Source organism: Desmodus rotundus, chromosome 11 (assembly GCF_022682495.2).
Source record: "Desmodus rotundus isolate HL8 chromosome 11, HLdesRot8A.1, whole genome shotgun sequence".
Classification (NCBI taxonomy): Eukaryota; Metazoa; Chordata; class Mammalia; order Chiroptera; family Phyllostomidae; genus Desmodus; species Desmodus rotundus.
The window spans coordinates 1,066,255-1,089,110 of record NC_071397.1 but is presented as its reverse complement, the minus strand read 5'-3'; the positions used below and the strand labels follow the sequence as shown (position 1 = coordinate 1,089,110).

Sequence of the window (22,856 nt, the reverse complement as noted above, 5' to 3'; positions counted from 1 at the left end):
AAGCTTTTCCCCAGGGAGGCCCAAGCTTGAGCAGATGCTCAAAGGGCACTGGGTGGAGTTGCTTGTGAGGGTGTGGCTGGGAGCTGAGCTTACTTCCGCCTGAGCCTGGGCAACGGACAGGTAGGGAGCATCGCTGCGCTCCCCTGCCTCACCAGACTGACCACGGTTCACAGACAGCCCAGCCTGCAGGGTTCTGTTACACACCCTGCCAGGGAACCCACCCTCCTGCCCCTGTGGACACCGCTGCCCAGGGAGGTAACGTGACTCTGGTGTCTCAGGCCGGCAGTGTGACGACAAGCAGCTCACCACTGCAGACGCCATAAGGGAGCACCTAGGGTGAGGAAAGTGGTCGGGGTGGGCACGAGCATGGGCACCCCATATTGACCCGGTTCCCTTTCCTTCCATCTGACGGGGTCTGGGGTCTCATTAAAGGTGCTCGTTCTCTCTCAACTTCTTCTCTTCTTTGTAAGGATTGGGGGGTGAGGGGCTGGCTTAATTTAGAGGCAACTTGAGTTTTCTTTCCATTCTCTCTGCCCCTCAACCTTCCCACTTTGTGCTATTTTTCTGTATCCCCGAACATCTCATCTCTTACTCTGATTTGAGTTTCTTCCCTTCTCTCTTCTTCATTTTCCATTTGTTGTTCTCTGGTTCCTCCATGCCTGGTTCTCCGCCACTGCTCAAGTCCCTGGATTCCTCTGTCTCCTCTCTGCCCATCCCTACCCCTATTCACCCCTCTGCCCCCCACCAGCTACGCCAGGCTTCCCTCAATCCTGTGACTTCAGGTTCAGGGCCACCCTCCACTGGCTGCTACAGATAGGAGACCACACCTTTTCATAGGTGACATCACAAGATAATGCTTCTCCTTTTCTTCAGGCCCCACCCCAATACACACATGGCTTGTCTGCTGGAGACCAGCTGGACTGTGAAGTAGCACTTTCGGCCCCTCCCCCCTTGCCACAAGTTTTCAGGAAATCCTTCAGATGGCAGATGGCCAGGGAAACAGCAGGTCACTTTCCAGCAGATGTCACCGAGATCATCTGGTCTTGGGAGCAGGTGAGCTGTGGGTTTTGTGAAACAGAAAGACAGATTAAGGATACTTCCAGCCCTGGCTGGTGTGGCTCAGTGGATTGAGCAATGGCCTGCAAACCAAAAGGTAACAGTTTTGATTCCCAGTCAGGGCACATGCCTGGTTGCGGGGCAGGGTCCCTGGTTGGAGGCGTGCAAGAGGCAGCTGATCGATGCATCTCCCGCACATTGCTGTCTCTCTCCTTCTCTTTCTCCCTCCCTTCCCCTCTCTCTAAAAGTAAACAGATCTTTTAGAATAAGGTTACTTCCATTCTTCGTCCCCTCAGGAATGAGGAACCCATGTCCACCCCAACCCAGTCCCCTCTGGGATTTAAGCCTCTGTCCCTACTTGCTCCTCACCTGAGACGGGCCAAGTGGACGTTCTCATAGACCTGGATTTCAGGTTTGAACTGAAGAATTGAGGCATCTGGGGAGAAGGAGTCACATGGGATGTGGCTGAGAAGTCACCAGATAACTCGGAGCTGTATTCCCTACCCCCTCCTCCCCTGGAGAAGATGGGGCACAGAGGCACAATGTGAGCCAACCCTCTGTCTCACACCCAAGTGCCCTCGCCTTCCCTCTGGGAGGGAAGGACTCACCCCTGCACGGAGCACCCCGGACCCTCCGCCTCCAGAGCACGATGCTGAGGACCAGGATGGCGAGCCCCAGGCCTGCTATGACCAACGGCATCAGGATCCAGGGCACGTCCCAGCCCGTGGAAGGGGCACAGGGGGCAGGAGAGGCATCCGTGGAGGCTGCAGTAAAAGCAGGACAAGAGGATAAAGGGGGAGGCGGTGAGGGGGTCCGTCCCTATGCCCCAAAGACAGGCTTCCACCATAGTCTTGTGGGCTCTGCCAAAGGAAGACTTCATAAATTTCCTTGTCCCCAGTATCTGCCCCCCACTTTGCCCCCCTCCAGGTCCCTCACCCTGACCCCGTGAGGCAACATGGATGGAGACGGTAGTGCCTTCCCACACCCAGCACGCATGTGGACGGCTGACTAAGCAGGCCACATGCCATAACCGTCATTTCTCCTCACATCCTTCACAATACTCCACCCTTTCGAGAAAAAATAAAGTGCCTTCCATGTATTCATTCTTTCTGTCATTCCACAAGTGTGTGCTGAGTGGCCACCACAGGCCAAGCACCACGGTAGGTGCTGTGGATGGAGAGGGGACAAAGCCCAGCCACCGCCATGAGTGACCTTTGCTTACCGGAATAGTGGCCATTTGCTCCTCCCTCCCGCCTTGTAAATGGGTTATTCCACGTCCAACAGCATTCTTTCTCTGTATAATGGACTTTCTCTGGTAAAAACAATTCTATTTTTTTTCTCCTTCTGCCTTCACTATCAATGGGCCATTAGAACATTAGTGTGTATGTCCTTTCTTCAAAAGACAACTCTCCCACAAGAATTCTTCTTCCCTTCCTCTCTGCTGGAGGATATTCCTCACAAATCTTAGGTTAACCTATATCTCTCTGTTTTCTAAGACTTTTTTTACTTATTTATTTTTAGAGACGGGGATGGGAGGGAGAGAGGGAGAGAAGCTTTGACTGGTTGCCTCCGGTAAGCGTTCCAACCAGGGACTGGGCCACAATCCAGGCATGTGTCCTGACCGGGAATCGAACCCAGAGACCTCTCACTTTGCAGGCCGTCTATTCCACCAGCAAGCTGGCTTAACCAACCCTCTTCTTTGTTATGGGTTCAGTCAATGAGAAAGAAGCCCTCCTCCCACAGGTTATAATCAGCTCCCCCGGAAATCACCCCTCCCGATGTAGCCACTAACAAATTGGCCTCCCCTCTCATCTCCTCCCAGCAGGTGTAGATGTGTCAGAGGGAACACTGCTTCCCATATCCTCCCTCAGTTTACCTGCCAGGCTAAAGCTGATCCCCTTATTCTGAGGGATGATGCAGCGGATGATCCTTGGTCTACGGCCCCTGGGCTCAGCAGGCCCTTCCCCAGGACACACCAAGAGCAGAGCGGCCCCATCGCCCCAGAAGGACTGTGCATGGCCCCTCACAAGACTCTTCCCCTCCAGCCAGGTCACAGAGTCCAGACGTCTGGCAGGGACCACAGAGCACAGAAGGACAGAACAGTGGGACCCATCCGCAGCTCTTGCAGATAACTGGGATCCTGTGGGGCGAGAGGGACCCCTCAGTCCCTTGCTCGGGTTTCCCCATCTCCCAGCAGCCCCTGGTCCACATGCCCTCGCTCACCTCTGAGCACAGAGACGTCATACACCCTCCAGTTCTGGTACTTGTGGCGCTGACCCAGCACAGTGCACCAGTACCGCCCAGCGTCTCCCTCCCTGGACCCTTCTAGCCACAAAGAGTAGTTCCCCAGCAATTTGAGCCTGGGTTCCCTTCCAGATTTCCCAAGGTTTGGGGCTGGGCTGGCCACTTGGACTTGGGTCACCAGGGTAGTAGAGGAGCCTGTTGCAGGGCTGCGGAACCAGGACAGGAGTTCATCCCCATGCAGGATGGGTGGTGAGGGACATGGTAGCTCCATTGCTTCCCCCGAGGCAACGTAGATGGCCTGGAAGGTGTCTGTGGGAAGGGGTTTGTGTGAGGCCAGAGACCCCCATCAGATCGACAACCGCCCAGCTCCAACCTCCAACCCCTGGCTTCCTCCCCTTCTGAGGTCTCCCCACACTGGTCCGGCTGTGAACACATTTCTCCAGGGACAGCTACAAAACATGTGAGGTGGAGAGAAGAGGGTAGGGGCTGTCCTACCCTCTCTAGTGAATGAGGGAATCTGAGGGCAAGAGAGAAAAGGCTGGAATAGTTGGCAAACTCCCCTACCTCTTCCTCTCATTTCTCCTTTTCTGGAAGCATATACTCGCCCATCCTTATTTTCTACAGGAAACTGCACATGACCTGGATCCCCAGGGTCTCTGGGTCTTCCCCAGTTTAAGAGACAGGGGGTCAATTGGGGTAAACCTATCTTCTTGAATCAGATGCCTTCCCTGGGCCCCTTGGAGAAACAGCAGCAGTCCCTCACTACCTCCCAGAATCCCCCACCTCCTGCTCCTTACCAGCAGCAGCCTGGGAGGGCCCACAGAGGAGCAGAAGGAGGAGGAATAAGACTGCCATGGGAAGAGCCTTTCAAGTTCTCTTGCCTAGGACCTGGTATCCCCACGGAGGAAACAGAGCCCAGATAAAGGCCCACACTCGCTGGTCTGCAGTGACATAGGCCTCTGGAGGGGATGGGAATGCTGGGGAGATAAAGCCCAGCTGTAAGTCCACTGGGGAAGAAGTGACCACTGCCTGTCTGTCCTGGGGAAAAGACCCAGTCCCAGCTGCTCCAAAGACAGCCTCCTCACCCTTCTGACTCCTGACTCCATACTGGCAGAGGAAGACTCTCCACCCTAAGAGATGCCAGCCATGAGGGAAGAAACTGAATCTTTATGTTGGTTTCCACAGAACCCAGCATGAGGCTGCACACAACAGCCAGTACTTCGGAAATGATTTAGAATGGCTTTCCTCAGGGCTGCCTGGCACGCCACACACCTTTTCGGAGACCCAGATGAGTACATAAAATCATCTCTCAAGGAGAAGAATGGCAAGGGCCTGGAAAATTCACGGATTCATCCCTTCATCCCAGACAGGGCTTTCGAGGCAGATCCTCATGTCTTCACATGGCTGTAATAGTTTTTAATGTGTCACTTATTTTTCAAGGTTACTTACTTTCAAAATGATTTTTGTATAAAATAGTCCATGCATCCCAAAGACTATTTCTAACGTATAACTGTCTCATGGCTAAGTAACCTGTGGTATATTCACACAGCGGGCCATTCGACAGCAGTGGCAATGGACAAACCACGGCGGCAGGCAACGAGGTTGAATCATGAACATAATGAGAGCAAAAGAAGCCAGGAATAAAAAGCACATATTATGTCATTCCATTTATATGAAGTACAAACACAAGCAAAACTAATCTAAGAGTTTCGAAATCAAGATTGTGGTTACTCTTAGTGGGTGGGTAGCGATGAATAGCGGTCTACAGAGTGCCTTCTATGCCTGGCAAAGGTGTGTTCTTAACCTGGGTGCTGAGACATAGACTCGATTGGTGCACTTTTCAGTGTATGCGTTTACTGCAATAAAATGCCAAAGAGACCCTGGCTAGTGTGGCTCAGTAGACTGAGTGCCCGCCTGCAAACCAAAGGGTCCCTGGTTCGATTCCCAGTCAGGGCAGGTGCCTGGATTGTGGGTTGGGTGTCCAGTTGGGGGGCGCGTGAAACGCAACCACACATGGATGCGTCTCTCCCTCTCTCTCTTGCTCCCTTCCCGTCTCTAAAAGTAAATAAAATCTTAAAAAAAAATTTCTGTGCTGTGCAGCACTTTTCCAAATTTGCTTTATCTTTCACTTGTTCATCAAATTTTGTTTTTGAACTTTGTACAATGGTGTCATGTTGAATGTAATCTGTGGCTTTTTTTTTCACTTAACAATATGGTTTGGAGACTCTATGGTACTTAAAAGTGATGATTCATCAATTTTTTTTTTACCAGTATTTCATACATCTTAACCATACTCTCTATTCACGCACAGTGGGGTGGTTCTCCATTTATTCAAGCCCTGGTTTACCTCTTTCAATAATTTATATATATTTTTTTCATAAAACCTTGCATTTCTTTTATTAGATGTATTCCTGGGCACCTTTTTTTATTGCTCTTTCAAGTGCTCCTGATACTACCCGTCCTGCCCAGTTTCTCTCCAGTGTCTATCCGTGTCGAGGGCTAGAAGAAAGTGGCTGAATCATGCCTGACCATTTTCTAACTCTCCGCGTCCCAAACTGCCCCAGCTAAATTCCACCGCCGCCGCGCCGGTACGTCCGACTGCGCGCTAGCCTCGTCTGACTGCGCCGAACGCCTCTCAGCTGGAGGCGGAGCCGGTACGTGCTGACGTCAGGGGAACGCAACTCCTTGAGGCCGGAGGGGCGGGGCTCGCAGGGGAACTGCTGCTGCGGGAGTAGGGCCCCGAGCCAGGGCCATGGCGAAGCTGCTGAGCTGCGTCCTGGGCCCCCGGCTCTACAAAATCTACCGCGGAAGGGACTCTGAAAGGGTCGGTTCCGGCGCCCCTGAAACTTCAGCTTCAGTCACTAGCCCCCCTTCCAGCTCCTGGGTGAGTCGAGTTCTCCCCTGGTCGGAAACATGGTACGGCTCAAAACCCTTTGCGGCCTTTGCTCCTCGGAAGCGCCTATTATTGGAAATCGGGGGAGTCTGCTGGACGTGTCTGTGGTGCGCACATCTGCGTTATTTGTGCTTCCTGGGTTAAAGTCACGCCTGCGGGCTGGCCACCTCCTTTATCGCTGTCTGCCACCACTTTATATTCCGACTGCCACTCCTAGTTTTTTCCTCTCGCGGCCCCCGACCCTGTGTGTCGTGGTTCATGCCCGTCCCAGTTGACTTTTAAGTCCTGGAAGAGACCCTGCGCCGATTCGGAAGCTGGATGGTTTTGCCGTCCAACTCTCGATTTCTTAATCAGTGGCTCTTGGTGCCTCCCCGGTTCTGTTTTATCGTCTGTCTAGTACGTTTTGAATTTCCGTATAACTTGTTCAACATATCACCCATCCGCTGCTCTCCACCAGCCCTCTCCCCCTACTCTGGAGACCCCAGGTTCATTGCCTGTGAAAGCTGGGGATAGTGGTAGGCTGTGCCTCTCAGATCTCCTTGTATCTGTAGTCTCAAATTATGTTTCCGGTCTCCGGCGAACTGCCCACCCCCAGCCACATTCCCTTTTTAAATCAACCTGCTCTTACTTCTGATGCTCTTCTTTCCCTCTTAAAGTTGCCATGGTGTCTTTCCTTTCTTCCCTAACCCCACTCTCCCCGTAGGCACACGCCCACAACCCATTTGAAACGGGGCCCTGAAAAAGGAGCCAAAATCGTCCAATCCCCCTTTCACTTTTGCTTCTAATCCAGCCAGGTGTTTGTTCTCACGGTGTGGGGTGGGAAATCAGGTTCAGAGCACTCCTGGAGATGAGGGGTTTCTTTGGGAGCCGGGGATATCCCAGGAGAGACAGTTTTGGAGGCTAGAACCAGAGGACACACATCGGGGATTCCCAAAGGGAAGCAGAAGGACTTGTCAATGGGTAGGATCATTAACATGGGCGTCTGTTTCGGCAGGACACGTATTATCAGCCCCGGGCCCTGGAGAAACATGCCGACAGCATCCTGGCACTGGTATGTCTGCCCCGGCACCTGGGACTGCTGCATCTTTTTGGCTGCGGCTGCCCTCCTGAACTTTGTCTTCCCCAGCCTGGGAGAGGGCATTGCCCCCAGGGGCAGGGGATGCTCCAGGCTCCGCAGCAGACCTCTCCAACACAGAGACACACAATCAAGCACCTGCACACCTGGCAGTCCTCTCTGGCTTGTGCCCGCTTTCTCTGGAGCTGCCTGAGTCATGAGGAAAATGTGTTTAGTCTTGGGGCCGTCCACAGGTGCTGAGTCCTGCAGTCCCCAGTGACCTGTCCTCTTGGCAGTTAAACGCTTTGGCTACAGGGACAGCTGTTCTCTCTGGCAGGGTTCCTATGGTGACATTTGTGCATCTCTCGTGGGGACCGGGCAAGGTGCTGTCCTGAGCAGGGCCGATCAAAAAAGCTTGGTTGAGTAGAAGGAAAGACTGGCCGTTAAATGTGATGAATTATGTTCAGAGATGATAATAGGAAGAAAATAGAACTTGTACCTACTTTTACCAGCTTGCTATGTTCTGACACATTGCCTTTCAACAAATATTGAGCACCTACTGTGTGCATGATGTCACGCTCAGAATAGGTAGTTTACATGATACCCTTCAGGTTATCCACTTTGCTCACAGCCAAGCCTGGAAATGGCGGAGGGGGGGGTATTGATTGCTTGTCCCTGTCTCTCTGCTGCAGGCTTCAGTCTTCTGGTCCATCTCTTATTACTCCTCTCCCTTCGCCTTCTTCTACTTATACAGGAAAGGTCAGTGTGATTTCAAAGGTGGTGGGACAGGAAAGGGGCAGGTTTTTGGCAGATGAGCCGACCCCCTGAGGAGGAAAGGGGATTTGCAAGGATGGCTTGGCTTCCCTCTTCCATCAGGCATCTTCTCCCTCTGCGGGTGTGGCTGTCCCAATGAGAGGGTGCGGGGTGGAAGTTTGGGGTGGGAGTGGGAAGAGGATCTGGAGAGGCGGTGGGGAAAGCTGCTCATGTAGTTTCTCTCCCCTCCCAGGTTACTTGAGTCTCTCCAAAGTGGTGCCGTTTTCTCACTATGCTGGGACATTGCTACTACTGGTGGCAGGTGTGGCCTGCCTCCGAGGTAGGTGGAGAGGGAGCCTGGTTTACATTTATCCATCACTGGGTAAATGCTTATAAAGTAGCTTCTGCAATTTTGTGTAGGCCTCTGGGGGGAAAATAATTGAGAATGGTCAAGGCATGATCTTTTCCTTAAAGGGCTTGAGTTGTAAATATGAAAAAATAATGAGCAGAAAAGTTTGCTGTTACCTAGAAGAGGTGCATGCACCCTACAATAATATATTCCACTTACGTCTATATCTATGTTTGTAATAATGCTACATGCAAATAGCTCCACAGCCGCAAACAGTAGGGTGGGTAAGCCCACCGAGGGTACAGCCCTCCAACAGCACGCTAAGCAGTGCGAGTGAAGCCCTGAGCTGCACTCAGCAGCTCGGATGAAGCTCACAAGTGTAAAGCCGACCGCCAGATCACTTACGCGGTCTGTCTCTAGTTATGTAAAGTTCAAAGGGTTGCATATATGAGTGGCAAACAGTAAAGAAACGAGCACATGATCACGGGCATTGCTACCTTGAAAGTCAGGAGAGTGATTACCTGGGTGGGGACAGGATGGGGAGGACTTCTGGTGAGAGGTGGCTTTGTTCTCTTTCTTGACCTGGGTGATGGTCACAGAAATGTTTGCTTCGTGGTTTTTAAACTGCACGTATGTTTTGTGTTTGTATGTCATACCTCATAAATAAAAAATGAAGAAACAAACAAACCAAATCCTGTCCCCGGGTGAGGGCCCATGGTAGAAACTGGACTCCGGGGATGCGTGAAGAAGGGAGTGGCGGTCCAGAGCTGCGTGGCCGCAGTGGGCTTCCGTCTGGGGTGGGGCGGGGGGCGGGGGGGGGGCACCTTCTGCCTGTGGTCTTCTGCCTCTGGCCTCCACAGGGCTGGGCTTCCCTCTTCAGAGAGGCCTTCCTTGACTGCCCTGTTTAGAAGTAGTTCCTACCCCTCATTTTGTCTTAAGTATTAATTTTATTTCTTTTAAATTTGGGGCAGGGGGAGGGAATTAACTACCGAAAAGCTCAGAGAAGAAAATATCAAAAATAAGCAAAATGCTTATGTTTTGTGATATTGCTTCAAATACCTTTTCAATAAAACTGTAAAGCATTGCGGTTAGTGCTGGTGTCCCCACGGGACCCTTCCCCGGTCCCGTGTTGCTCTTTCCCCAGAGGAACCGCTGCCGTCTGGTGTGATTTTGTCCTGCGTCTTTTTATACTTCTATGAAATACACTTCATTTCATCAACTCTAAACTGCCGCTGTGTGTTGTAAAATGCATACTGACTTAAAAGTTTTCCAGTGTGAAAAAATGCCCTAGAATCTGTGAACTACGGTAAAAGCACAAACACTGTGTGGCATTTCCTGGTGCATTGTACTTTTCCCCACAAAGGGCGTGGCTCTGCACGAACCGTTCGGCAGCGCGCTTCCTTCTCCGTGTTGCCGGGGCTCTCCCACTGGCCATACTAGCACCCTGGTTCATAACGGTTCTGTTTCATCTGTAGTACTTAGCTTCTCGGAAACTTTCTTGTTGCCTGTTTCTTGTCCTTCTCCAGCCCCACCCCACCCCCAGCCAGAGTGGCTGCTCTCTCAGGCCGGGACCTTGCGTCATCTCCTGCTGTCTTTCCCCTGTCAGCCTGGCACGTGGCACCTGTAGGGACACTGGAGGCAGAGATGTCAGGATTTGAGGCTCCTTAGCAGTGAGGGAGAGCGGATGGATCACTGAGGGGCGGGATGAAGAGTGAAGGGAGCTCAGCATTGAGAATGGCTCTTGGTTCGGAGAAGGAGGTAGCATGGCGGCGGGGGCGGAGCAGTCCAGGAATGGACCGGGAGAACAGTGGAGGAAGGAATCTCAAGGGACAGGGAGAGTGCCGAGGGCAGAGTTCAAGAGCTGGAGGACAGAGGAAGGGGACTTGGATCCTCTGAGGAAGTAATTCTGAGACAAGAGTCGCGAAGCAGGTGGCAGGAGTGAGACTGTCCAGGCGAGAGAGCGGCGAGCCCTGGACAAGGGAGGCAGTGGAAAGAGGAGAAACCCGCTGTTACCTGGGCAAATAGTGCCCGTGTGTGAGAGTGTCCTAAGACTGGGGAGAACTAACATTCTGGAGGGTGAGAGGCCAGTAGTCTTCGAAGAAACAAACCGCAGAGGCAAGGGCGGGGAGAGCGCTGCTGCCAGTGCTGGCGGTGGAGGAGGGAGGTCGGCTCAACCCTCCCGTTTCCCCAGATCCTGGGCCCTTGGCTTCCTTTCCTCTCACTTATCCTTCTGGAGCCTTCTCCTTGCCCACCTCCAGTTCTCTTCCTGAAACCTGCTCATCTTGCTTCCCAGCTTCTCTTAACAGTTTCCACCCCTTCCACCAGGCATTGGCCGCTGGACCAACCCCCAGTACCGGCAGTTCATCACCATCTTGGAGGCCACACATAGGAACCAGTCTGCAGAAAACAAGGTAAGAGGTTCCAGGAAAGGCTCCAAACAGGTGCCTCCCCAGGGAACCAGCGCCCCTTCTGCCGGGGGGTAGAGGCGTGTTTAGTGCCCACCATGCCTGGGGGTCTACGGCACTAGTGCTCTATCCGTTCTCCCCTCCAAGCGGGCTGTCGGCTGACAGACTTCCTTTCTGCCACTTCTAATGGAATGTCCTGCTGGAAGTCTTGTACCCCTCCCCCCTCCATCCTCAAGCATCGTCTACACGTAGAAACGTTCTGCAGTGCTTCTCAGGAAGCGTTCCTGTCGCTGTGTGCGTTGGACACCGCGCTAGTTTTGTTCAGGGTGGGGCAGGATGGACTGGTATGTCCACTCTTGTGCCCGGAGCACAGGGCAGCGCCAGGCGGGAGAAAAACCAGGGCACAGTGTCCTTGGAGTCGCGCCAGTCCAGCAAGTGGGGAGTGTGGTCACCTCTGAGAAGGTGCTCGGGGGCCCTCTAACGCTCTTCCCTGCTGCAGAGGGCTCTCTGGGATCGCACATCACAGCCATGGTGAGGGCCTTACTGGCTACTCCACCCGCCGTTGCGGTGCTCTGCGGTCATGCGGATCGGGGACTAATTCCCACGTGCCTTTTCTAACCCTCATACGACCTGGTGAGCTGGCCTGGCTGCCCGCACTTACACACCTGGAGAAACACGAGGGTCAGAGCCCAGGCGGGGCCCCAGAGGAGGGAGCGGCTGTGCCTGCATTTGAGTCCAGATCTGAACATAAGCTGCCTAAAAATGTTTTTCTTCGTCTTGTTTTGTTTTGCTCTTTATATTTTTGTACAAATTTTCTATTGCTCTCCCTGAGTCAAGTTCTTTTTTCTTTTTAAAGATTTTATTTACTTTTAGAGAGAGGGGAAGGGAGGGAGAAAGAGAAGGAGAAACTGGTCCGGGCAGCAGTGCCAGCCCGTGCTGCAGGCAGCGAGGCAAGGGAGGCAGCCCTGGTGCAGAGGGGCCGCTCGAGGCTTGACTTCCCTCCTCCCCTCTCACCCAAGCTTGGGACAGTTTGATGCACTGGGGACTTCCGAGCCCAGGAGACAGCCTTATGCGAAGGACCCAGGCAGGGAAGGGAGCATGACCAGCCGGCAGCCCCCACCTCCTCCCTCAGAAACACTAGTACCTCCAGCCACCCCTCCCGGGTGAGAGGCAACCTCACATCCATGTTTTTCTCTCTCTCCTTTCCCTTTTCCTCTCTAAATAAATAAAATCTTTATTTTTCTTTAAATATTTTACTATTTTTCGAGAGGGATGGGGAGGGAGAAAGAGAGAGGGAAACATCAACGTGTGGTTGCCTCTCCCGCACCCCCTATTGGGGACCCTGCCCACAACCTAGGCATGTGCCCTAGACTGGGAATCAAACCGGCGACCCTTGGGTTCGCAGGCCAGCACTCAATCTGCTGGGCCACAACGGCCAGGGCTCAATTCCCCTTTAATCCCCAAATCTTTCTCTTTGCCCACCCCAGAGGCAGCTCGCCAACTACAACTTTGACTTCAGGAGCTGGCCAGTTGACTTCCACTGGGAAGAGCCCAGCAGCTGGTGAGCCTCAGTTCTTTCACTCCATCCCTGCCCTCCGGCCCCCACTTCTGTCCCCACCGTGGGCCCCAGTGCCTGCCTTCCAGCCCCTCTCTCTAGTCCCCACCGCCCTTCAGACCTCAGCCTCCATCCTCCTGTCCACATCCTGCCCTGTGTCTTTCCATCCCTCAGGAAGGAGTCCCGAGGGGGCCCTTCCCGCCGGGGGGTGGCCCTGCTCCGCCCGGAGCCCCTGCACCGGGGGACGGCAGACACCCTTCTCAACCGGGTCAAGAAGCTGCCTTGTCAGGTCACCAGGTGAGGAGCAGCGGGGAGGAGAGGTCAGCAAGGGGCGGCGGGGGCACACAGTGCGAGGGCCCTGGGGCTGGGTGCCCCATTCCCAGATGGCTGTCATCTGTCAGCCCTAGGGCCATGTGCTCTGTGTTACTTGTGGCAAAGTCATGTTTGTCCATGTTCATGTGTGACAAAGAGGGACTCAGACAAGTCCAGAGTCTCCCCGATGGTGAAGGAAGAGCTGGGTGGTAACACAGTTCCCACACAAAAGCCCTTCTGATGGGGCCGAGAGGCGAGAATGAGGTGGGTGCTGGGGAGGGGGCACAGAGCCTTAGCTGGAGCAGGGTCTAGTGGCTGCCATGCCCCTGCCCTGGCCCCTCTGCTCCTGGTTATCCCACTTCCAGCAAGCTCCAGTTTGGGCGCCCGCAAATGACCCACCTCTCAGGGTTGGTGATGTCCCATAGGGGGACGTATTCTGGAGAACTGAGCACAAGGGAGAGCCCGGGGAAATGGTGGTTGTGGGCACTCGATGATGCTGGAGGCAGTAAGTGCAGCTGTCCGCGCTGGTGCCTGGGAGGCAGGGTCTAGACCAGGGAAGGGCCGGGCTTGATCGGTACTGACGCGCATGCTGACTGGTCAGAGGGGCAAGCCAAAGCCGGAGTTCTGCGGGGGGTGCTGGAAGGGGTCAAGCCGTGTTGTTCCGGGGGACAAGCTCCACTTTGGGACGGACTGGAAGTGGTCAGCCGTCTTCGCCAGGGGCGGCACCCCACACGTCATGTCGGTAGATTAGTGTCACCGTTCAGTGGGCATGTGAGCCGCACGCTGCGCGGCTGCGGGGCCGTGCGTGTCAGGCGGGGGGGCTGCAGACGTGTAGGTGCACGAAGCGGCCGCCCTCCCTGGGGGCACGCAGTCCGGTCGGCGTCTCTCTCACTGCCCACTGATGAATCTGGAAATCAGTTTAGTGAATTAAAACTGCCATTTTTTTCAAGTGTTATTTACTTGGGGACTGAAGTTGTATTTATACATTAACAGGTTCTTATTTGATAATAACTTAGCTTTCATGTATCACATATGGGAAGTATTATGTAATATCTCATAAAGTGTTCAGAATTATATATACTGGGCCACACATAAAATGTATCTTACAGCCCTGACCGGTGTGGCTCAGCGGGTTGGGCGCCGTCCTGCAAACCTAGAGTCCGCTAGCTCAGTTCCCAGTCAGGGCACAGGCCTGGGTTGCAGGCCAGGTCCCTGTTGGGGGCCTGCAAGGGGCAGCCGACTGGTGTTTCTCTCGTGTGTGGATGTTTCTCTCCCTCCCTTCCCCTCTTTCTAAAAATAAAAATAAGTAAAACCTTTAAAAAATAAAATGTATCTTACAAAGGTTGCAGTAAAGAAAGTTTGAAAAATGCCAGCCTTGTACATGTAATATTTCATTAAGTCCCAAAAGAGGCAAGCGAAGCTGTGAAGGTCAGGGGGGAGGCGCGCGGGCTGGGAGGCGCCCAGGGCCCCAGGGCTGTGGGTTTGCTGACTCCTACTCCCCACAGCTACCTGGTGGCCCACAGCCTGGGGCGGCGGATGCTGTACCCGGGCTCCGTGTACCTGCTCCAGAAGGCCCTCATGCCTGTGCTCTTGCAGGGCCAGGCCCGGCTGGTGGAAGAGGTGAGGCTCCCCACCCCCGCCCCCGACAGCCCTTCGCCCCCTGAAGGGCGTGGTCTGTCCTTAACTTGGCCTTGCGTCTCCCCATCCCAGTGTGATGGGCGCCGGGCAAAGCTGCTGGCCTGCGATGGCAATGAGATAGACACCATGTTTGTGGACCGGCGGGGGACAGCTGAGCCCCAGGGACAGAAGCTGGTGAGAGGCGCAGGGAGCCCAGAGGTGGGCTGGGGAGGGCAGTGGGGGTCCTGGGACCTCAGTCGTGCAGCAGCCCTCGGGAAGCACAGCTGTGAATAATCCCCTATTCCAGCTCCACCCTAGAGACCTCTTGGTGTAGGAAAACCCTACCATAGGGAAATAGGTGGAGTACAAGTGGATATTCAAGCACCAAAAAGTAATCACCGTCATCATAGGCACTAACTAGGCAGCACCTACCGCACGCAACGCATGTATTGAATCCTCACAGCGACCCTGGAACACGGGTGGTTTCTGTTAGCCCGTTGCAGATGGTGGAACTGAGGCGCAGCGCCACTTTCCCACATCACAGTTAGTGGGAGAGCCAGGATTTGAACCCAGGCTCCAAAGCCTGCTGCCTCCTCCGTGAAGCAACCTTGGAAAGAGCCATAAGCCATCAGGCCAGGGAGCTGGGTTCTAATTCTGCTCTGCCATTGCTGGGAATCCGTGCACCCCATCATCTCTGGGCTTTGGCTTGGGGCACCATGGAAATAGCTTGTGTGGTTATAAGACCTGTGCCCAGAGAGGGGGCGGACAAGTGATTGCCTTATCACATAAAAGAAACAGTCGTAGAAAAAAATAGACCCCAAAACTAGAAAGGAATACCCAAAATCTCATTCCTGAGCGACAGAACACCTCGCGGTCTTCCAAGGGCAAATCGACACTGCTGGGGGGTCGAGCGACTCAACTCTTCTTCCCTGAGGGCCGTTTGCTAAGCATGTGCATCTATTTTGCCTCTCAACTTCTAGACCTTGTGAAATGAATTGTTTCCATTCCCTGTGGAGAGAACAGGAATGCACCCTTTTCTCTACCCTGTGGGGCTCCCACAGGCTGCCCTCCTGCCACTAGGGGGATGTTCAGTCCCATTGGGCTCTCTCCCAGCCCTCCTTCCTGCCTCCTCCTGCAGGTGATCTGCTGTGAGGGGAATGCAGGCTTCTATGAGGTGGGCTGTGTCTCCACACCTCTGGAAGGTAGGCCCATGGCTCAGCCCTCTTGTCTCTGCCCCTTGGAACAGAATGTCCCCTTCTTTCCACACTGATAGGACTTCCTCAGGCCTGACCATTTTCTGTGGGTGAAGTTTGAAACCCTCGCCTGTGGCTGGTGTAGGGGGGAGGAATTCACGCCCCATTTGCTTTGCTAACCCTGCATGCCTCCCCTTGGGCTGTGTTCCCTAACCTTATTGCCATCTGGGTCCCCACAATCACATACCTCCCTTCTGCTGCCTCTAGTTGGTGGGGGTGGGGTGATTAGAGCTCCCCACGTCCTGCTATCCTTCCTGGGGGGCTGGGGTTGGAGGCCACAAGGTCCCAGCCCCTTCAACCCTGTGTTACAGCTGGATACTCGGTCCTGGGCTGGAATCATCCAGGCTTTGCCGGCAGCACGGTGAGGCCCCTCCAGATCCTTCTCTTGCCCTGAATCATGGTCTCTCTCCCTCTGGTCATCCACTGGAGGTAGGGAAGGCAGGGTATATCTCTGCGGGGCTCCCACTCACCTGTGACCTGGGTCCCAAAGCCAGGAACTGCAAGTCACAGGGAGCCCTTCCCGCAGTGAGGGCTGAGCAGGAGGGAGTGTGGTAGTTTCAGGGAGAGCCACCCCTGCCCCACTGCCCTTTTCTTTTATCTGTTCTCTGTTGCAGAGTAGCACAGGAAGGGTCCACTCTAGGGGGGCTGGGCAGTGGGACAGTTGACCTGTGCTGCTGACCCCTCCTGCCTTGGCCCTTCCTTCTCCAGGGGGTGCCATTCCCACAGAGCGAGGCCAACGCCATGGACGTGGTGGTCCAGTTTGCCATCCACCGCCTGGGCTTCCAGCCCCAGGACATCATCCTCTATGCCTGGTCCATAGGAGGCTTCACTGGTACCAGCCTCCCCCCTTCCCCACTGTAGGCACACTCAGCACCCCCTTCTCCCAAGGAGGGGTGGGAAGTGCACTGGCGGTCCAGCAGCAGGGTGGAGGCTTAGAGGAGGAGACGGGTCTCTGAGCGGTCCGGGAGGAAGTGTCCTTCACACACACACTTTACACCCCCTCCCACACTGACGCCTCTCAGGAGACTGAGGCCCTGGGCTGGGAAGATCAGGGCAACAGAGTTTCCTCTGGGTCGTCTTCAGTGCGCTTCCGAATCCTTCCCTCCTCCTCTCCACACTGTGCCTTGGCCGTGTGGCGTGAGGGCTAAGGAGAGCCCTGGGACTAACCTGTTAGTGGGAGTGAGGAGGGTCAGCCTAAAGCGGCAGTGCAGTGAGGCTGGTGTGGTGGGCAGGGGTCCCGCGCTCCTCACCCTTCCTCCCTGTCCTGGCACCAGCCACGTGGGCAGCCATGTCCTACCCAGACATTAGTGCTGTGATCCTGGATGCCTCCTTTGACGACCTGGTGCCCTTGGCCTTGAAAGTCATGCCAGACAGCTGGAGTGAGTACAGCCCCCAGGCCTGCCCTTACAGGGAGGGTGGGGAGTGGGTGGCCCCATTGTTGAGCAGCAGGAGGACTCCCTTTCTGGGGGCCTCGTTTTTCTATCTCCATGAACAGTGGGGACCTTTGTGTTGGACAAGGTCTTTGTCTCTTCTGTCCCCCTCCAGGGGGCCTGGTGACCAGGACTGTGAGGCAGCACCTCAACCTAAATAACGCGGAGCAGCTGTGCAGGTGATGCACTGCCCCACCTCACCCCTGCCCCGTACAGCTCTGCTGGGTGTGCAGATGCCGAAGTCAGTACCCAGGTGCAAAGTACAAGTTGGCAAAGACCTCTGCCTCAAATCCCTTGAGTGACCCTGCCCCACCTTAGATCGCCTAACCTCTCCCAGGTCCCCTGGGACCCTGGACCTTCTTATGATCTGGCAAGCAAAGGCTTAAAGCCTGGCACAGCAGGGATCTGCCAGGAAGGCTAGCGCTTCAGCGTGCCCTTCTTAAACATTCACCTCTGGGTGAAGGCCTAGCCCATGGGTCCGTGCTGCAGCCAGGTCCCTGCTGTAAGAATGCAGCCAGTGCAGGAACGGGGTGGCCAGTTGTCACCTGCCTCCCTTTGATTTCTGCCTCCCCACTACTCTGTCCCCTGAAGGTACCATGGCCCTGTATTGCTGATCCGCAGAACCAAGGATGAGATCATCACCACCACGTGAGTACCTGGGAACCTCTACCCTCTTGCATCCCAGCGAGAGCTGGACAGCTGCCCCACCCACCTCTGCCCACTAGAAACCCAGGTGTGCAGCCGCCCTCCTCTCCAGTGGACTCTTCTCACCCCCAGGGTTCCTGAGGACGTCATGTCCAACCGAGGCAACGACCTGCTGCTGAAGCTCCTGCAGCACCGGTGAGAGCGGGGGGTGTGCCCACGCGCACGGCGCACCAGCAGCGGGAGGCGGGAAGAAGGTTCGGGGATGGGGGAGTGAAGAGGATTGGTTCTGACCCCTGGCCTGGCACTGCCTCCGCAGGTACCCCCGTGTGATGGCAGAAGAGGGTCTTCAAGTGGTGAGGCAGTGGCTGGAGGCCTCCTCACAGCTGGAGGAAGGTGAGGGAGGATCTGGTGAGGCCTTTGCGGGGGAAAGCCTGGCAAGGCCAGGTTGCAAGGCCAGGGGAAGCAATGTCCTCTGCCCTCGTCTCTCTCCCTGACCAGCCTCGTTTTATAGCCGATGGGAGGTAGAGGAAGACTGGTGTCTGTCTGTCCTCCGCTCCTACCAGGCAGAACACGGGCCGGACTTCCCCTGGAGTGTGGGTAAGGAGGTCCTGGGGCAGAAGAGAGGGTTGGGAAGAGCCCCCGGGGAGGGGATGCATGCCCAGATGTGTGGGCCATGCTCGAGAGCCCCACCCCCTCTCTACAGGGGAGGACATGAGTGCGCGCGAAAGGCGGCAGCTGGCTTTGTTTCTGGTGAGCTAGGGGCGCCTGAATGGCCAGGGGCACGGGTGGGGCTTGGGGGCAGTCGGAAGGGGCGGCTTCTATTGAATGGGTGGGAATTGGGGGTAGAGGGAATGCTGTGCACCCCACTTGTCCACCCTCTTCCCTCAGGCTCAGAGACATCTGCACAACTTTGAGGCCACACATTGCACCCCGCTCCCAGTACAGAACTTCCAGATGCCCTGGCACCTCTAGGGACCACAATGGGACTCATTCTGGAAGAACGGGATGGGAGGAGACATAAGGAAGGACCCTCTTATTTGTGATTCTCTGTGTTCAAGTTGCTGTTTATCGTTTGTGGAAAGTGAGGACCACCCCCCTTTCCACTGTTCCTCCTGCACGTTCCCCTCATCCACCTGGTAGTAGTACCTAACCTCCCCGGCATACACTCTGCATTAAATGAATGGACTTTTCCTAATAATAAATGAAAAGGTATTTTTTCTACAGGTTGGCTAATTTTGTGACTTCCCAGGTATTTGGTGAGCCAGGGACTGAAGCCTTAAAGGGCCGGACTCTGGGAAACCCCAACTCCATATGGCCAATTTAACCTTCCCCATCCCTGCTTTTCCCCCAGTCCTTCAGCCCCCAACCTCAGTTGTCCTCATGCAGTGGGTCCCCAAGGGTCACCCCTCCATGGTGTGCCCGATATCACCGCTGGGCAGCCTCGTGGCCCTGCCTCAGTCCTTCCTGCATACAGCCACCCGAGGAGCCACGTTGCCTCCTGATGCTCTGACTCACAAGCTTTGTTGTTTACAGTAGCTTTCTGGGACCTAATTTCACCTACTCAGCTCTTCTGCTGATTTCCAGGCCCAACTGGCGTGATTTCACCGTCAGTATCCCCCATTTCCCTTGCTCAGCTCTTGCTGTTTCCGTGGGGGTGAGGAACGGCCTGCTCCCCGTGTCTTATGCGGCAAACCCTATACACCCTCCTCACGCTGCCCTCAAGTCTGTCCTCCCACCCTCTCTGCTATTCAGCAAACACAGGGCCTGCCAGAGACTGGGTGCCAAGGACTCATGTCCTGCCAGAGCCACACTTGGCCTCTTTGGGTAGCTGTTAGAATATTCTTAGGTTGAACCTGAGGAAATCAGCTCCCTGTAACTGTCCTAGTTCCAATCCTTGGACCTCATGGAATAGAGTGAGTCCTTCTCTCACCCACCAGTTTTTGCCCAGCCACCTCCTTCCCTTGGAAGTCTCCTTTCCAGATGAGACACCCTAGGTCTACCACCCTGGGTGGTATCTTGTTTTGAACAAGATACTGAATATGGGTAACAATGTTCTGATGTCCTAGATACAGTTTCTAGCTCATCTCAGTGCCTCCTCCAGCCCTCATGCGTGAAGTCCAGGCAGAGGTGTCTGTTCCCGCCAGCTCAGAAGCTCCTTAAGGGAGGGTGCAGTGTGTCTCCACTGGAAGGGGTTATCTGAGACTTGTCAGGTGACGATCCCCGATATTTGGGATTAGAAGAGGGGAGGTGGCCACAGTTCCAGAATGCTCCACCTGTAGCAAACATGGGAAAGCTAACGGCGGCACCCCTTTTCTCGGTCCCAGGGAACAAACAGGATGGGAAGTGTGGAGCATGAAGCCATGGGACCAGTTGCCTGGTTCTGAACCTTGCCTTCCCAGAACCGCCAGGACAGTTAATCCCCTGGAAACCAAATCTTTGTTCAGCTACGGGAAACTCCTTAAATGCAAACTGGGGGCTTCCAGCCCCACCTCCCACCTCCTGGAGACAAAGGTGATCTGTCTCCCCTTCCTGGCCATGGCCATTAGGAGCTCTACTGACCCACCTCCATGGCTATTCTCCCCTCCCCTTCCCTGCACACACTATAGAGAACAGTGGATGCCACGAGGAGCCCCCCAGGACACCTGAAGTAGGTGAGTAAGGGGAGGCTCAGTATATGAAATCCGGACCACCCTACCTGTGGGCCTCAGTCTACCCCTGCAGATTTCTCCCCACTTGATGAGGCTCACAGCAGCTGTGTTTGTTTTCAGAACCATCCCTTACCCCCCCCCCGGGGGTGGGGCCAGCTTCCTGTCCACTCTCCACCCGATGTAACAGGGTCCCAGCTGTCTCAGGGGAAGACCAGCTAAGATACAGGCTTCATTATCTGCTGGGGCTCTGGACATGGCCATACTGGCACCAGGTGAGGCTTGGATACCAGATGAGGCCTGGATACCCAGCTGTCTCCAAGGAGCTGGGCAAACTGGGAGAAGATGGAGGATAGGAGAAAGGAGAGGTAGCACCTGGGAAGGAGAGGGGAGTGCCAGGTCATCCCTTATCCTATGGGCCTAGGCTCTCCCTGAGCGACTCCCACTATGAGATGCTGGGCTCCGCTCTTGTCTGCGCGTTTGGGTTGAGGGTTTGCCCCGCGCCCGGGGCAGGGGCATGTATTTCCTGCACAGCTGTCACAAATGAGTGAGGAAGCCTGAGTGTGGAGAGCCCCGGGGGGCGGGGTGGGGGAAACCCAGACATCGGAGATAGCTAAGTCCCTATCCATCAGTCCATCAGTCCATCCACCCAATCAACAAGCCATCCTTCAGTCATTAATTTATATTCAGGTTAAAGACCCCCTCTTCACCTCCTCTCCATACCGCGGTGTGGGACGGATCCCACATCGGAACTAGGCCCACCTCGGTCCCAAACACCTAGCCCCACCCCTCTCACCTAAACTTGGCTTTCTGTGCACTGTTTCGTCGCTCGGCTGCTTACCTTCCAGCATCCCTAGACCAGGACGAGGGGGGCACTCAGCGTGAATGTCAGCCCCCAATGTCACCATGGTGACCACAGCAAAGTCCACCTCTTCACCCCTGGAAGGCCACGCGGAACCCATCACCATGGCAACACACTCCCGCAGCTCTCCACACGCCCTGGTTTAGCCCTGCAGCGTGGACAGGCGGAGTGAAATTTGATTAGAGGGGGATTAAGGACCGTGAGGCCACGTCCCTCCTGGGGAAGGCCTGGCCCAGCCCCCGAATGCCACTCGAGTCTTCCCGCGTGTTACCTTTTGGGCCCGCGGTCCCTGAGTCTCTACAGCAGGTCCTCCTGGACCTCTCAGGGCGAGGCCACTCTTAGCTCCTTAGACCTTGCTCTTTCGGTGCGGTTATGTTCCTGGAGGGGTCCAGAGGGCGCTGTGAAATTACGGCTCCCTTTGCCCTCTTCGCTCCAACAGGAGCCCCCCCCCCCCCCCCCCCCCCCCGCCCCGCTCCCTGGTCCGTTTCTTCGTTCATTCAGTCACCCATCCAACGGACATTTACGAGGGTGCCAGGAGCTCCTCCCCTGGCATTTTGGGATGAATGAAATAATACAATTTTCTTATTTCATCGCAAGGTTTCTGGGGGACGTGCGTCTTCCTAACTTGCCCTTTCCCGTCCACCCGCTTCTCCCTAACCACCCTATGGGCACCCTGAAGCCGGATGATTCTGGGATGATGTGGGCGGAAGCGGGAACCTCCTGCAGGGCCCCGCCCCCAAACTCCAGCTCGTACACTGGGCGCCAAAGACTGCCCCCAGCCCAGTAACTCTCAACCCTGGACTTCGCGCGGGGACCGAGTGGGCGAGGCTGCGGACCCAGCCGGCGCCGGCGCTGGTGGGGCGCCACCTGCCGGGCGATCCGCGCGGTGCTCTGGCTGGCTGCAGGGTCCGCACACCCGGGGTGCTGACGCCGGGCACGCCCTCCCCAGGCTTCTTCCCAGCCGCGGGGCGGAGAGCTGAGCCGGGGGCTGCGGGCCCGGGCCGCCCCCGCGTCCTCCGAGGTGCAGCCAGGAGCGGAGAGCGGGCGCACGGCGCGGGAGCCTGTGGGCGCCGGAGATCAGACCCACTGACCTGCAGCTGAGCTGCTCCGCGGGGCGGGAAGGCGGGGGCGTAGGGAAAGGTGTTGGCTTCCCGGAACCCACAGGGAGCGTTGCGCTGAGTAAGATCTCTTGGGCCCTAGGTGTCGTTGCTTTTGGATACCTGGCAGTGCCACCTCTCCCCCATCCTGGAACCTATCCCCCCTTCCCTCACTTCACATGCAGTCTAACCCCGAATCTGGCCGGTCTTCCCTGTCAACGCGTCTCAGACGGTCACTTCTCGCTTCCCCGCTTTTCCTCTGCGCGACCAGGCCCCCATCTAGTGACTGGACTCAGGAATAGCTTCCTAACTGGTTCCTCGCCTCGGTGATCTCACAAACAGAGCCCTGAGCACATGGCTGTCGCAGTCCCTTTGTCAGTGCTTTCCACAGCCCGGGTGCCCCCAGGAAGCCCTTGGTCCCCACCCCCACCCTCCACCATTGCTTGTTGGTTTGTCTCCCCCATTGAGACTCTGCTGCCGAGGCGATGTAAACGAGATCAAAAGAGCCAATTTAGAAATGGAGCCGGGCCCTGACTGGTGTGGCTCAGTGGCCTGGGCGCCGGCCTGCGAAGCGAAATGTCGCCGGTTTGATTTGGGTCGGGCAGAAGCCTGGGCTGCGAGCGGACCCAGCTGGGGGCGTGTGAGGCAGCAGATCACGATTTTCCTCCCCCTCTCTCTCTCCCTTT

The 22,856-nt window shown here is 55.6% G+C and overlaps 2 protein-coding genes and 2 long non-coding RNA genes across 7 annotated transcripts; 2 read left to right on the top strand and 2 right to left on the bottom strand.

Annotated features, from left to right (window-relative positions):
* Positions 1 to 17: 17 nt before the first annotated feature.
* LOC123479478 (uncharacterized) lies at positions 18 to 5,346 on the top strand. 2 transcript variants are annotated; one of them, XR_006655107.3, is made up of 3 exons: positions 18 to 336; positions 874 to 1,053; positions 4,486 to 5,346. It is a non-coding gene; the product is annotated as an uncharacterized lncRNA (long non-coding RNA). The 2 variants fall into 2 exon arrangements; XR_006655108.2 differs by lacking the exon at positions 4,486 to 5,346 and adding an exon at positions 1,984 to 2,143.
* On the bottom strand, positions 924 to 4,464 carry LY6G6F (lymphocyte antigen 6 family member G6F). 2 transcript variants are annotated; one of them, XM_024557588.3, is made up of 6 exons: positions 4,098 to 4,464; positions 3,280 to 3,609; positions 2,933 to 3,196; positions 1,665 to 1,820; positions 1,426 to 1,492; positions 924 to 1,058 (listed from the first exon to the last, which is right to left on the bottom strand). In XM_024557588.3, the coding sequence occupies exons 1-6, from the start codon at positions 4,153 to 4,155 to the stop codon at positions 1,034 to 1,036; spliced, it is 900 nt and encodes a 299-aa protein (XP_024413356.2). In that variant the 5' UTR covers positions 4,156 to 4,464; the 3' UTR covers positions 924 to 1,033. The 2 variants fall into 2 exon arrangements, with proteins under 2 accessions (XP_024413356.2, XP_053769979.1); XM_053914004.1 differs by lacking the exon at positions 924 to 1,058 and adding an exon at positions 1,090 to 1,297.
* A 633-nt stretch (positions 5,347 to 5,979) lies between the features above and the next one.
* Positions 5,980 to 18,787, top strand: ABHD16A (abhydrolase domain containing 16A, phospholipase). Of its 2 annotated transcripts, none has more exons than XM_024557876.4 (20): positions 5,980 to 6,184; positions 7,188 to 7,244; positions 7,940 to 8,006; positions 8,254 to 8,340; positions 10,675 to 10,760; positions 12,242 to 12,315; positions 12,484 to 12,606; positions 14,127 to 14,241; positions 14,332 to 14,433; positions 15,377 to 15,440; positions 15,803 to 15,852; positions 16,200 to 16,323; positions 16,766 to 16,870; positions 17,037 to 17,100; positions 17,513 to 17,569; positions 17,699 to 17,761; positions 17,883 to 17,959; positions 18,065 to 18,163; positions 18,270 to 18,316; positions 18,455 to 18,787. In XM_024557876.4, the coding sequence occupies exons 1-20, from the start codon at positions 6,053 to 6,055 to the stop codon at positions 18,536 to 18,538; spliced, it is 1,677 nt and encodes a 558-aa protein (XP_024413644.2). In that variant the 5' UTR covers positions 5,980 to 6,052; the 3' UTR covers positions 18,539 to 18,787. The 2 variants fall into 2 exon arrangements, 1 of the variants encoding a protein (XP_024413644.2); XR_002974542.3 differs by having other exon boundaries at positions 5,997 to 6,184; positions 18,078 to 18,163; positions 18,455 to 18,546.
* Positions 12,600 to 21,490, bottom strand: LOC123479470 (uncharacterized). Its single transcript, XR_006655098.2, has 3 exons — positions 21,345 to 21,490; positions 21,053 to 21,221; positions 12,600 to 13,528 (listed from the first exon to the last, which is right to left on the bottom strand). It is a non-coding gene; the product is annotated as an uncharacterized lncRNA (long non-coding RNA).
* Positions 21,491 to 22,856: the final 1,366 nt, after the last annotated feature.

What these genes read in the sequence shown, in the direction of transcription:
- LY6G6F (XM_053914004.1), bottom strand. Translation starts at nt 4,155, where the DNA reads ATGGCAGTCTTATTCCTCCTCCTTCTGCTCCTCTGTGGGCCCTCCCAG. An exon ending in GCCCTCCCAGGCTGCTGCTG is followed by an intron (nt 3,610 to 4,097) that starts GTAAGGAGCAGG and finishes CCCTTCCCACAG; the next exon opens with ACACCTTCCAGGCCATCTAC. An exon ending in GTCCACTTGGCCCGTCTCAG is followed by an intron (nt 1,298 to 1,425) that starts GTGAGGAGCAAG and finishes GTTTACTTTTAG; the next exon opens with AGAGAGGGGAAGGGAGGGAG.
- ABHD16A (XM_024557876.4), top strand. Translation starts at nt 6,053, where the DNA reads ATGGCGAAGCTGCTGAGCTGCGTCCTGGGCCCCCGGCTCTACAAAATC. An exon ending in AGGTGTGGCCTGCCTCCGAG is followed by an intron (nt 8,341 to 10,674) that starts GTAGGTGGAGAG and finishes CCCTTCCACCAG; the next exon opens with GCATTGGCCGCTGGACCAAC. An exon ending in CAGGCTTTGCCGGCAGCACG is followed by an intron (nt 15,853 to 16,199) that starts GTGAGGCCCCTC and finishes TTCCTTCTCCAG; the next exon opens with GGGGTGCCATTCCCACAGAG.